Source organism: Octodon degus, unplaced genomic scaffold, assembly GCF_000260255.1.
Source record: "Octodon degus isolate 3935 unplaced genomic scaffold, OctDeg1.0 scaffold00168, whole genome shotgun sequence".
Taxonomy (NCBI): domain Eukaryota; kingdom Metazoa; phylum Chordata; class Mammalia; order Rodentia; family Octodontidae; genus Octodon; species Octodon degus.
Genome location: NW_004524744.1, coordinates 3,998,222 through 4,013,427, shown reverse-complemented (window position 1 = coordinate 4,013,427; position 15,206 = coordinate 3,998,222). Strand labels below are relative to the sequence as shown.

Here is a 15,206-nt window from a genome sequence, read left to right as displayed (position 1 = left end):
TGTCTCAATGTTCTATTGTCATAATATAGTTTGGAAATAAATCTTGCTCTCTCTGAGGGCAATTTTATACATTTTCATGTTTAAAGCCCAGATCCTGGAGCCAGATTGCCAAGATTTAAATTCAGCTCACTCACTAGCTAGTTATGCAAACTCGAATGAGATATTTAATCATATTTCCTCAGAATTTTCATCTACAAAGGGGATATACAGGTAACATCTATTGTACAAGTATAATAAAACTTAAGGGTTAAAGAACCACTTCTGACAAATTTTTGATGCTTTGTAAACTGTTAATATCTCTTAGCTATTACCAAGAGCATATCTACTGTTAGCATTATTTTTAAAACTCTTAATAACCTGTAACTGAATGTTTACTCATCTATGTGAATTTCAATAGTAGCTTATCAATTTAAATAGAAATTAGATCCAAACTGCATTGAATCTGTAGGTTGATTTATAATCTAGTGCTCCCCACCATGAAAATAGCATATCTGTCTACACAGCTTATCTTTTTTATCCTTTAAGAGTTTTCTGATGTTACCATTAAAAATCTTGGATGTCTTCTGTTGAATTTTATTTCTATCATATGGTATTTGCTAACATTTTAAAAATAATCTTTTATTTTGTTACTTTTTACACTTGACATCGGTGGTATGTAAGAACATAATTTATTCTGATTACTTCTATCTAGAAGAATTGTTCTCATAAACTTCAAAGTTCACTGTAAATTTCTTGACTTTACAAAACTGACAACCATATGCTTATAAATAAAAGGTTACTTATATTTCTCATCAGTTCTTTTGTGCATCTTTCTGTGCTTTCTCTTATTGTTTCAATGAGTTCAATGTTAGTATAAATAGAGACAATGGGCATTTTATAGTCTAAATGAAACAACAAGGACAAAAAATGAGAGAGGGAGAGAGACAGAAAGAGAGAGAGAGAGAGAGAGAGAGAGAGAGAGAGAGAGAGAGAGAGAGAGACCTGTAGTCTTCAATTCAAAGTTTAATGTCAATGAACAGAAAAAGCTACTATGCATTCTGCCTTTGATGAAGCTATCTCCAGATACCCAAAAGACCACAAATATATCCCTAGCTATGTTCCACCTGAAGATGTGCTATCAGGTGATTGCTGATTGATTTTTCCCTGTCCTCCCATTGCCACTTTTTCTTATAAAAGCAAGGCCTGTGCTGTTTCCTTCATTGGAATTTCTTTGTACTTACAAAGTTAAGGAAGATCTCCTCAATCATAGTTTGCCAAAAACGTTTTTTTACAAATGTTGAAATCCACATATTTTTCTTCTCTGTTGAGATAACCACATGAATTTATCCTAACTGATTAGTGTGAACTATTTTCTTTTTCTTTTCTTTTTATTTTATAATCTTCTATGTATTTATATATTTGGTACAGGGTTTCACTACCCAGCTCAGACTCAATGTGGTCCTCCTGCCTCAGCCTTCCTAGCACTGGGATTACAGGTGTGTGCTACCACGCATGGTTTCAGTGACCAGCATAGTGTGGGGTCAGCACAGCATGCAGCATTGGGCGCTGAACCCTGGTTCTTGCATTTGGTAGGTGGGTGCTTAGACTGCCGAGTTATCTCCCTAGCCCAATGTGAACTATTTTCTTAACAGAGGTTTACATACTGAATCTGTACTACTGAGGTAGCCTCTAATTGTGAAATGTATAAGTTTCTTACAACATTGAAAGTTATTTGGCATTTTGTATCTATGACCTTAACTAAAATTATCAATAATGCCTTTTTCTTCTATTGTCTAATGTCAAACTTTAGAAAACAAGCAAAAGACAGCACACATTTCTGTCCCTTCCTTCCAAGCCCCTCCGGTTTATGTATGACAGATCTTATCTATTCCTTTCAATATCAGGAAATAAAACCTGCCTCTGAGATATTGGAAATTATTGTGTTCTTGCAAGGTGATGTTTAACAAAATTTAGGGAGAAGTTTTATTTAGTTTTTTAAAATTGTGTTGGTTTACAGAGTTCCATTTCTTCGAATATCAATTCTGGCAACTTAGTTCTTTAAATATTTGTGTCTTAGTTATTTTTCTCATGGCTGAAACAAGATACACAACACCTAAGTTTCATGGAGGAAAGGTTGATCTGATTAACAGATTGTAGAGGTTTCTCTTCAGAGATGATGGCCTCTCAGGCAGACTGGCCTGGCAGAAGGGCGGCATAGATGAGAAACAGTGAGCGGCGGCAGAAGGCAGCAAAGGAGCAAGTGCTGAGCAACTGCAGCACTCTCTTTCTCTAGCTTGTATTCACATTCAGGATGGGGCAGCCTTAATTCTAGTACTGTACCATCAACCTGTCCCAGTATCACATACTTAAATCAGTGTTGCACACTGTAAATCCAGCCACTTCCAAAATGCTCAGGCTTGTCATGATATGCCAGTTGCTGCTATGATGTCTCTTGGGTAGATGGCTGTTCAAAAAGAAGAGGGTGGTGAATGAAAGCAAGAGACAGGAAAAGGAATATTGTGGGACTCTCCTGCCTCAAGTTTGTACGTAGTGAGATTTTTGGACTTATGTGTAAACATAAGAAGTATATAATTCTTTATGCCTATTTTTAAAATATATTCTAATTTTTAAATGTTTTTTAATCATATTCTGTAGGGACTTAAAGTTCAGCATATCAATACTTGATGAAAAATACCTGTTCCACATTATGCCTAAGATGTTTGATATGCAGACAGATAGTGAGGTTAAGCTTAACAGCCTAAGTTGTATGGTAATAACAATAAGCTTGTCTTCTGGAGGGTTAACAACCTAAGTTTGCAGACCAAAATTAGAGAAAAAGGAGGGCTGCAAGGAAAGCCAACATTTTGACCCTAGCCCTGTAAGGTCAATTAAGACTCAGGACATATGAGAACTTGTACTGTAACGTCATGTAACTCAGTAATGTCCCAAATGTTCTGATCAAGGAGATTATGGAGCCAAAGAGGAAAGTGATCCATGATGTAGAGTGTGCCTCAAGAGAGTCACGTGGAAAGAAAACATTTTCTCAGGCTTTCACAGAGAACACATTGGCCAAGCAATGGCTGTGACTCATGCACATGGGTGACACTGACAAAGGTTCTACAATCTGAGGTACAGAATCTCAGGATAAATCCTGAGGGGATTTCACTGACCTTATCAGACCCAAAAGCTACAACTCTTGTTGCATAGGTCCTGCTTTACGTTGGTCTTAACCATCCAGCAGAAAAGCATAAAAATGAAATAGAAGAAGTAAAGCCATGGTGTTATGTTGAGCTATAGGGGACTCAGGTCAACAATTTCTGACATTGCCAGTCAAGTGGAAGACCCAATACTATTATGGGATACTGGACTCTTTTAGAATATTTTGCTGGGTTTACACACCTATAATATTCAAATAACTGAACTTTACAAAAAATGGTACACAGATGAATGTCCATTTTGTATCTGTGTATTCAAAGTGATTAGGATAGATATATAGTTACATTCTCTTAATGAATAGAGGGATTTGTTCTAATGGTGTTTGTAAAAAGGATATCATGTCCTCATCTTGCACAGCAATTAACCACTAGGAAGAATGTATGCAATGTGTTAATTATTGGAACTGTCCTACCAATTTGATTTGAAACTGTCTCTTTGCTATTTGTTTATCAATAAAATTATGGGGAAAAATGCTCAGGCTGTGGGGGAACATCTAGACATAAGCATGGAATTTCTTTATGTAATTGTTAAATATGTGGCTGTAAATTTGTTTTATTATTTATTTAAAAATAGATCTAAAAAATAAAAAGATAAAAAGAAATTTAAAAATCCCTGGTTCTGCCAAAAACTAAAAATAAATAAATAAATAAATAAAATAAAAATAGGCTTAAGTCTCTATTCTACAATATGTCAATTTCTGTGGTATAACATTTGTTTTTGTTTAAAAGCTATATGCATCTTTCAAGATTTTCTTGATCAGTTTTTTTAGTATTTTATCGCTTTAATTAGTCATTTAGGGAAAATTTGACAGTATTGTGAACACCATTATTTATTTCCATTTCTAATTCCTCACTTTATCTTTAAAATGTTAATCCTATTTTCATCAGCTTTACTTTGTGAAACTTTTTCTAGCTCTATAAAAAGTTATTTACTCATTTACATCTTTCGGCTTGCATTACATCCTCAGCCCCTTTTACTTTTTAAATTAGTTGTGGCTAGGCTAGGCCACAATTTATGACCCTATTGCCTGAGCGCTCAGAGTACTGGGATTATGGGTGTACACCACTGAATCTGGCTTAGTTCTTATTTAAATGAATGAATTCATGTGTATATATTTTTATTCTAAGGAATACATTACCTGTGCTTGGTAGTACTAGCATCATGTACTCTCATTTTCATTTACTTACAAGTATTTTGTAGATTTTCTTGTGACTTAAATCCTTTTGATTTTTGGGCTGGGGAGATAGCTCAGTAGAGTAAGTGCTTGCCTAACAAGCACAAGGTCCTGAGTTCAATACCCAGTTCTGAGAGAAAAAAAAAATCCTTTTGATTTTTAATTTATAACTTAATTTTACTAGGGCCAGAAAAATTGTATATGTATATAATCCCCTTAGCATTTATGTTTTCTTTCCAAGTGTCATTAGTTTTATAAAGAAGTGCACTTGAAAAATAAATACACAGTCTACATAGTATTTTAACTGCTTCATACACATTTACAATTATGTTACAATGTTTTACTATGACTTTGGATTTGGTAAATTGTATTTGCTAGTCTGTAGAATTGTATTTTCATACTTATAGAGCAAATATTGCAGTTCACATAGTTCATTATTTTATCTTCCCGGTGAAACACTCACTTCATAGTCTTGTAGAGTTCATTTTTAGCTCCATGAATATATTTTGTCTTAACTTCTCTGTTTCAAATTGATATTGCTGTATTAACCTTTTTTTATGGTACTATCTATTCATTTATCTTTCTATCTTAGTATTTCTTTTTTTAAAATGTGTTTAAAGAAGTAAACATATAAATAGATACACATCTATCTTCAATTAGTTCTAGGTAAATGCACATGATATATGTCTCTTTGATACATATTTACATATATAATCAAAAGAGACCAAGACAGAGACAGCATAAATGTAGAAAAATCTGGGCATCTACACTACTAGAGCTCTGTAGTGGATGTTAGGTTATACCTCCTAGACTGGTGCTGGCAAACCTATAGTACTTGGGCTATTTGTTTTCTTTTAAGACAAAAGTTGTTAATGTTTAAGTTGTTTGTTTTAAAACTTCAGTCTTCAGGTTTAATTGCAGTGTTGGTACTTTGCCATAAACTTTCAGTTTTGGATTACTGTTTGGGCACTCATTTCTGAAAGATTTGCCATCCCTGTCCTAGATCACCCTTCCTGAGCAGGTGTACCCATCTTAGCTCTCACAGGTGCTAACAGCTAATGGTTCCCACCTGCACCATTTCAAAATGACTGTGGTACACTCTCCATCTCCCACTTTTGTGACAACTGATGCTTAATGGATAGAGTGAGGAGGGGAATGGGAAATGTACACAACATATCTCCCTTGCCTTAAGGGAGAACAAACTGTGTCAGGTCCATTTTTTAAATCTTCATGTATGACCAGACTTGAGACTAGATTTCCACTAAGTCATCAACTACCTACTTCCTGCTCTGTGGTGTGATGCATTTCCTTACAAGTATTGCATGAGAAAACTTTCCCAATAAATTGCTTGTACTAAACTTATATCCTAAGCTCTGCTTCAAAGGAAATCTAACCTATTATGCGACGTAGCATTTGTAATTTAGCAGACATTCATTAGATTTTAAGCACATGTGTGCTTCACACACAACATACTTTTATATTACAAATGTCCCAGTGGTGTGAAAATTAATCACACATTGTGCACAAAGAAACTCAAACTATATGAAGTTAAAGAATGTGTATTTAGCTCATAATAGGTGGCAATTTTAGAATCAAACTCAGACAAAGATGTCTCCACAAACCTTGTTCTTTTCTCTATGTTGTACTGTCCATGTATCATGTATTATATCCAAGAACCCCTATAGTTTCCTGGTGAAATGAAAGTTGAAATACACTTCATTTTCCAAATATTGATATAATTTGTTTAAAATGAAAGTAATATTTTATGAATCTTATAATATACATAAGGGGTTACTAATGAGCAAGCATGGATTCTGTTAAGAAAACAACAAACATACACATCTTCACTTTCCTGAAAGGAAACATTTAATAGAAGTTGGAATACAGCAAGAAGGGAGAAGACCATGTCAGCACAATGATACTGTTATAGACACCACATTCTTGTACTGCATGAAGGTCTCCACACAGGAAATGTGCACACAAGGAACTGCCCGATACCTAAGCTTTTCTGACACAGGTACAGTGATTTCTTTGAATGGCTCTAAAGGAAAAGTTATGAGCAGTGTTTTTATACTAGCTTCAGTAATGTGTATTTCAAAGCCAAAACTTGTCAGTCATGTAATTGTTTCATCAACTTTCAGTGGGAAAATAAGTGTCCACAGATGTCACTCAGAATAACACATGACCTTTTATCATTATCTTCATGAATCCCTGATTAAGTCGGAATTGTTTTATTTTTGGTTTTTCCATTTATAGTTTATTGCTTTCTGAAAAATACCCCCACCTATGTTTTATAGCTACTTTAAAGAGTTATGCAATCCTATTACATTAGACACCCTGTAGAAAAGGCTCCGTATCTCATCCTTTTATTTATCACAAAGTGGTTTTTCATTTGCTTTTTTGTTTTTTGTTGGGTTTGATTGGTTCCCTACAACACCAAAATTATTCAATAAATCATTTTTAAATATTCTAATTTCCTTTATATCTTGCCAGTGACCAACCATCTTTAGATTCCAAGTAGAAATTACAGATAAATAATTGACTCAAAGAACCTTTTAAACCATGTTTTCAAAAGAAAAATTCAAACATTTTTAATGATTTCCTTAAAATCTAACAAGAGTTTCGCATACTTTTTACTTGTTATTCACAATTTAAGCTGTAGAGGTTATCAGTCTACCTAAGAAATCATATTCTTTATGGAATACTTGTCATATTTCATGCACTATGTCAACTGTTTAATCTGTATATTCCTTTCATTATTGAATGATTTTTAAAATGAGGGTATTGTTTTGAACCCACCCTTACAGTGCAGGACACTATGCTTTTAAAAACACAAATAATTACCTAGGTTTTAGATTAACCTGAAACTAGGGAAACTTTTTACAATCTGTAGTTCTAGGTGAGTAGTAAATATAGAATTTGAGTCTAGTTACTATCACCCCCCAACTTTTATATTTTATCTCCTGAAATATACCGAACCCCTAAGAGCAGTGGGGTACTTATCTTCATGTCAAAATAATAAAAAACTGTTTTCTCTCCTATTGAACTTCCCCGATAAAAACCCTGAATAGGCCTCCATACTTCCCTCTTTTCTACCTCAAACTGAAGCACATCGGGGTACAGCTCAGTGGTTGTGCTTATGCTTAGCATGGGAAAGACTCAGCACAAAACAAGCAGAAAAACAAGTCACTCTGCACGCTTCAGACTTCATTTCCTAACTGCTAAACAAATTCATCTTTTTCTACCAGTAAATCTGTCCCTTCTTTGCCCCACCTTTTCACACTCTGGTGTCTGAACTGTTACAATGGCCTCCTCTCTCAGTGGACCCTCCCTGTTCATGTCTCATCTTTCACCTTACAGACATATATTTCCACATACTCATGAGCTGACCTCATCAGACACTTGTTGAAATTCTTTCAAAGTTACACCTCATCTCCAGGGCATTGTCCATGCTCTGGAGCACAGTAACAGACCTCTCACATCTGGATATTGCTCGCAGTTGTGATTTCCTTGCCTTTTTCCTTCACATTTATTTAACAGATATGTGCACAGTAGAATTCATTAGATTGGTAGTCAACTGGATGTGAGGTCTCAGGAGTAGAAGAGGTTAAGAAAATTGATTGAGGTGTATAGTAAACTTAAATATGTGATGTATAGTAAAGTGAAGGTGAATCTTAAAAGTTCAGAAGTTCTTTTAACCAGCTACCTACTAATGTACCATTTTTCAATAACTAATACTTTAAATATCCAGCAATCATTCTGTATATATTAAAGAGTACAGGGTTTTATTTTGATACACGTATAAATTGTGGAATGATTAAATGAGGCTGATTAGGATATCTATCTGTCAGCTCAAATACTTCACGTCTACTTTTGACCAAGACAACTCAAATTCAGTATGTCCACAACCAAGCACATGACCTCTCTTCCCAATTCCTGATCCTTCAGTGGATCATATTTCAAAGAGCAGAAGCAGAATATAGCAGCTGTGCAGGCTACTGTTATCTATGACCTTCTTTTTTCTCCTAATTCTTCTTTGGTCATAATCTGTCACCACATTTTGGCAATTTTATATTCTAAATAGTGCTTGGAGCACTTCTGCTCCCTGCCATCTTCCTGATCCTTGGTACTATCTCCTCTTCTCTTATCTGATCTTACAATGCATTTGCTAATATCTTGTTATGGTATGTGTCTAGTTGTCTCTGCAGAGCCTCATGTAGTCCTGGAGCAGTGGAATTCTAGAGTTAGTGATTAGTCATGATACAATGTTGGGATTATATGTGTGAGAGCTGCTGGAATAATTGGTGTGAGTATTACACCAGCCCAGGAGCGGAGAGCCTGACTACAATATAAGGAAGGGAAAGAGGCTTGCCTCTGTCTCTGCCTCTGCCTCTGCTGCTGCTAATCCCTTTTTTGCTCTTGCTGTTTTGCTGTTTTCTGCCTCTATGAAATGCTGCCATCTTTCATGTGCCACTTGGGCTTGGAGCCAGCCAGTATGGTCAGAAACCTCCACAAACTGTGGGCTGAATAAATCTTTCCTCTCTTAATTTGGTGTGTCTGGTATTTCATCCCAGCAATGACAGAAAAGTAGCCAAGGCATACCTGCTTTATCCTGTGTATAATTTGTTCTCTATATTAAAGGCATACTAAATTATTTAGTTTTCTTTTTGGTGGGACAAAAGATAGAAACTTACAAATTATAGAAGTTTTTTGGCCCACAATCTTGGAGGGATTTCCATCCATGTTTGGCTGGCACCAGGGTGGGGGCATCGCAGCAGAAGGGCATGGTAGAGCAAAGCTGCCCAATTCATGGTAGCTGGGAAGCAGAGTTCAGGGAAAGAGGCCCAGCAAGAGCCAAGCCTTCTAAAGACACCCTCGGAGGCACCCCTGTAGCTGTATCTCACAGTGTATTTAGCTGTGAACACACCAGTGGCTTAATCCATGGATAACTAACTTCATGAAATCAACCAATAATGAATGCTGGACAAGCTGGGGAGAAAGGAACCCTTCTCCGTTGTTCATGGCACTGCAAACCATTACAACCACAATGGAGATTCCTCAAAGCAACTAAAAATAGAAATTCCATTTGACCAAGTATTCCCCACCTAGGTATCTTTCCTAAAGAGTTAAAGATAGCATACCAGAGTAATCTATTCATCATCATGTTCATAGCAGCATGATTCATCATAGCTAAGTCTTGGAAACAGCCAATACGTTGAACAGATAAATGGATTTTAAAAAATGTAGTACCTATGTACAATGTAGTATTATTCGGCCACAAAGAATGACAATCTTGAGACATTTTTAGGTAAATGGATGCATTTCAAGACCATAGTTTTAAACATAGTATTGTTTTTCTTGTGTGAGAAACGCAAAGGGTAAATAAGAAGCAAAATGAGGGATAGACATTGTCAAGTTGGAAAACCTTGTTCCAATAGGAAGGATAACAAGGGAGGAGGAAGAAAAAAAGGAGAAAAGGGCACCCCATGAGCCAGTCACCTCTTTGGGAGTCCCTTAATCCAGTTAGATTGGCAATTAATCCATTCTTTCTGGCATGAGAAAAAAATCTGTCCAAGTTACTTTTCTCTCATTGCTGGGACAAAATACGCAATACCCAAAGTTAGGGAAGGAAAGGTTTATTTAACTCACAGTTTGTAGAGGTTTCAGTCCATACTCAGCTGGTTGCAAGGCAGAGTGGCACATGGCAGAGGGCAGCAGTTCATGGAGTTGAAAGATAGCAAAACAGCAAGAGCCAAAAGGAAGGAGCAGCAGCAACAACCGCAGAGGAGGAGAGAAAGCAAGCTTGTATCTACTCGCTTATACTGCATCCAGGCTATCTGTCCCAGGGTGAGTCCAGCAGGCACACCCGTAATTCCACTAGCGCTCGCATCCATAATCCCAGCATTAAATCATGAATTAATCATGACCTCTAGAAGTCCTCCTCATGCCTGCATGAGAGTTTGGGGGACACATACACGCAACCCATAACAGAATCTCAGTGCAAAATATTTTTCCCATTGTATAGATTGTATTTTCACTGTATTAGTAGTTATCTTTGCTGTGAAGGTTTTACATTCGATATGATCCCCTTTGTTGATTCTTTGATTATTTCTACTGTAAGTAGGGTTTTTGTTAAGAAACGTTTTGCCTACACCTAGAATAGGTTTATCTATTTTACCTGTTTTTAATGCTAGTGGAATATTTTCAATGAATATGAAATTTTCAGTGGACTTGGTAATCAATAAGGTTCCTCCTTTGTTGAATAAACATTGGGAAATATTTTCCTTGTTCACATATTTTTCTACAGCTCTAATTTTTTATTTTCTAATGTACTTGGTTGCTACAGGGTCTTACTACACAGCTCGGACTCGTAGAGGTCCTTCTATTTTCAGCCTCCCCAGAACTGGGATTACAGGTCTGCACCACCATGCTCGGACTCTGTAGCTGGCTCAGCAGACACTAGAGGTGGGGCCAGTGCAGCATGTGGTGCCGGGGATCAAACCCCAGTCCCTGAGCTTGTCTAAGCTTGCTTTAGTTCACTGAGCCATCTCACCTGCTCTCAATTTTTATTACGTTAGTTCTGATTATTTTTACTATAAATCAGTCACTATAATTTCAGCATAGGAACTTGGCATTTTATTAAATTTTATTTGAAACATTTTAATACTTACATAGAATATTATCATTAATGCTATAATAACAAAGAATGAAAGTAAATGTTCCAAATATATTGGCAATCTTTACATATTTGATTTGGCATATATTTTTAAAAAGCAAAAGCATGTTCCTGTGCAATTCAAAATTATATCTTTCTAGTATGTGGTGTCTGCCACAGTTTCTGGGTAGGCAAGGAAGCCTGTACATAAATCTTCTATGACTCCCATAGGATCAGGTGGACAGGAGTGAGAATCGCTGTGGGGAGCAGTGTAACCGCAGACTGGGCTGCAAGAAACTAGGACTTTTCAGCACAGGACTAGTCCAAAGTTGAACAGGACAAGTAGTTATTGCCATTTTCTTGTTGTTGACAGATATTTAGTATCTCAACTTTTTTTTCACCATTTAGAAATTTCTTTAGATGTAAATGAGAATAAAAAGAAACAAAAGACCTTTCTATAGTACATAAGTAAGTGTCACATTTTATCCCCCATAAGTTACTCTTTGTGGGGAATTCGATGTATGTTATTTTTATCAATATTAACTGTGCCTTTAGAGAACAGTCCCAAAAGACTGAGGGGGAGGTGTACTCACGCTCACTTTCCCATTGCGATTGTCCTCTTCTCTCACAGCCAGAGCCTTCAGAAAATTATCTTGCAGGTCTTTACCGGCACTTGTCAGTGTCCTGTTAAAAAGAAGGTCTTCAGTTGTGTCACAAAACAAATATACTTAAAACACTGGGGACAAATTTTTTATGACAAATACCAAGTGCCTTATAACATGGAAATGATGTCAATCATTGTGATCTACTATGATTATTTGACTTAATTTCATGCAATTAAACTGCCTTTACATGCAAGTAATACAAGTCAAGTCTGTCAGTAACATACATTCATGCCAGTTATAATGAATTTCATTGATATGCCTCTTTCATTGTTTCTTACATATCAAGAAGAGTTAATAATTTTTTTTAAAAAAAACTGAGGATTGAACTCTGGACCTTGTGCTTGCCGGGTAGGCACTTACGCCACTGAGTTGTGTCCTTGGCTTAAAATCTTGTTTTTCATATTTTTCTTTCTCTTTTTTTTGAATCAATAAATTTTTACCCCTTCCTTCCCACTAAAAAACATTAAGTTGTCAAATATGTGTGGTTATACATGCCTATAATCCCAGTTACTCAGGAATCCTAGGCAGGAGGATCACAAGTTCCAGGGAAGTCTTGGCAACTTACTCAGACCCTGTCTTAAGGTTTAAAAGATAAAAAAAGGTTGGGATGCAGTTCAGTGGCAGAACCCTTGGCTGGCATGTGCAGGTTTCTGGGCTTGACCTCCAGTTGTGCCAGACAAATAAGAAAACAAAAATTGTCTGTAACTTACATGTAATTTATTAATTTAAGGAAATAAAAATACTATATACCCAAACCAATATAATTAGTGGAATAAAGCACTGATTTTAGTTCTATGAGGAGTGGAAATAAAGACAAGAAAGGAAACTAGGCTGAGGCATCTTTGTTAGACAAAAAGAAGAATTAGGAATTCAAGACATACCTCAACTCTTTAAGGAAACCTATCACAGAGATTTCAGAAATGTAGAACTACATAATAAAGTGTTCAAAAGTGATTTGTGCAACTGCAATCTTGTCCAATCTGATTTAGAGCCTTTGTGGTACACACAGGGAGAAATGCTAGGTTACGCAGTGCTTAAGAGGTCAAATCAAAAATGGTGATGCTTCTAGGTGGAGAGTTCATGAGGAATTACTGCCAGGCTTCATTAAACCAATATAGACAATTATGGTAGGTAAGCCACTGATTATTTTGTTCATCTAGTAAAATAGCCCTCTAAATTGATCACAACTTGTCTGCATTTACTCTCTAATTTTATTGTCCTGAACTTGTAGTGCTAATACCAACCAGTGATCCAAACATTCAGATACTCATATAAAATAACTGTTAATTAGTGCTAATGAAGAAATTCAGGCATTTAAAAATTTATCTATTTTTGTCAAAAGTGAATACGGGGGCTCAGGTCAATAATTTCTGACATTGCCAGTTAAACAGAAGACCCAATGCTATTATGGGCTACTGGACTCTTTTAGAATATTTTGCTGAGTTTACACACCTATAATATTCAACAACGGAACTGAAAAAAATTGGGATATAACTATGAATGTCCATTTTGTATCTGTGTATTCAAAGTGGTTGGGATAGATATATAGTTGCATTCTCTTAATGAATAGAATGTTTTGTTCTAATGGTGTTTGTAAGTAGGATCACAAGTCTGCATCTTGTACAGCAATTAACCACTAAGAAGAATATATGCAGTGTATTATTTGTTGAAACTGTACTTTCGATTTGATTTGAAACTGTCTCATTGCTATATGTTTATCAATAAAACTTTGAAAAGAAAAAAAATTAAGTTGGATTAGTATTTCTTAGGTCTGTTAAGTTTGAAGCATTGGTAAAATTCCAAAATTACATATAGATGGCCTGAAAAAATATTGTAGACATTATATTTAGCAAAACAAATGTATCTTTTAAACCAGTTCCAAGTAGCTTCTGTTGTCACAATGGTTTTTAAAGTAAAGTAAAATGTATAGTAACAGTAGTAGGAAGCATGTACTCTCAAAATAAAGGATCCTTTACAAACTCAAAAAAAAAATGAATACAACCTATTATATTGTATCCTAAGTACTATTTTGTCACCAAGTCTACAAATTATAAAATTTATTTTGTCAGCTGACTACTCAAAAAGCATGTCAGAGTCCAATTTGACCATAACCCCATTGTACAATAGAGCTTCTGAAGATAGGGTCTCACTGTGTAGCTCAGGTTTGCCTTGAACTCCCTATGTAATCCAAGCTGGCTTCAAACTTCCAGTAATTCTCCTATCTCAGCCTCCCAAAAGCTGGTTTATAGGTTGTGCAAATATACCCAGCAATTGTTTTCTTTTTTATAATTAAATTTATTGGTACAGTTCATATGTGTATAATATATCATGTTCATCTTAGTGAATTTGTACGGGTACAATTTTTTTTAAAAAAACATGTTACAGTAAAAGATAAATTTGCTTTTAATTACATCAGGAAATACTTTCCAGTACTACAGATGCACAATGATTCCATCATTTTTGCTACTTTCTGAAGCTGTTCTTTAAGATCTTTTTCATAGGTATTTTTATAAAGTATGATAAAAATAACACAGTGACTGCTCCTAACAACATTGCAGTGTCTTCATCTACCTGTTCTGGTGTGTCTGGTATCCCATGACTTCTGCCTCTTCCTCAATGTCAGTCACAAAAGAAGAATGTTTTGAATTAAATCAGGACATTAAGACACACAAGAGAGCTCAACTAAAGATACTCATGAAAGGTGTCTTGCAGAAGTGCGTCAGAATGCAGCAAGAAAAAAGGGATAAGTGTGTTTGCACAAGAGGGGAGTATTTAGAAGGGAATTAATGATAATGGGTCTTTTATCGTAACAAAAATGTTTTCTAATTTAACCATTCACAATGTTTTCCTCATACTTTATATGTATCATAATTTGGTGAGTTGCTTGTGCTCATTTCATGATGTTTTACAATTTACTATTATATAGTTATTGCTATTGTGGCTGTGATTTCTGGGAATGTGCTTGCAAACAGTAATCAAAATTATCCCAGATGTGTCTAAGATAAAATGCTAGAAAATAGATTTCTATGTACCACTAATTAGAAAGAGAAGAGACTCCAACTATTCTTCCAGGCCTGGCTCCCTTGCTAAAGGCCCAGGTTCTCAGCAGTTTTCTGGGCCAGGCCAAGAAAGGAAGCAAATTCCTGCTGTGCCTTGCTATGGAAGAGATTATTCTCCCCTCTTCCACTAAAATGTGAGCACGTAGTTGCCTGGAATAAAGAGTACTTTTCTTATTCGCACTGAAGCTAGGTGTGTCCATGTAACTAATTTGTGCACAATGGGATCCAAGTGAAAATGATGTACGAGTTCCAGTAACTGTATCTGAGAGGGGGTGGGGTACACATTGCTTCTTAAAGCTATAAGGTAATATGACTTCTACTGCTCCCACTGTCATCTTGGACTCAAGTTAAAGGTCATTGAGAGAGAGAGAGAGAGAGAGAGAGAGAGAGAGAGAGAGAGAGAGAGAGAGAGAGAGAGACAGAGACAGAGAGACAAAGTGAGAGACAGAGAACATAGA

At 35.9% G+C, this 15,206-nt stretch overlaps 1 protein-coding gene across 1 annotated transcript in view; it reads right to left on the bottom strand.

The window, feature by feature from the left end:
• Positions 1-15,206, bottom strand: part of CUNH4orf22 (chromosome unknown C4orf22 homolog) — a 933,771-nt gene that overhangs the window by 524,984 nt on the left and 393,581 nt on the right. Inside the window, exon 3 of the mRNA XM_023703305.1 lies at positions 11,618-11,708. Coding sequence (XP_023559073.1) covers positions 11,618-11,708 — 91 coding nt within the window. The remainder of the gene's footprint in view (positions 1-11,617; positions 11,709-15,206) is intronic.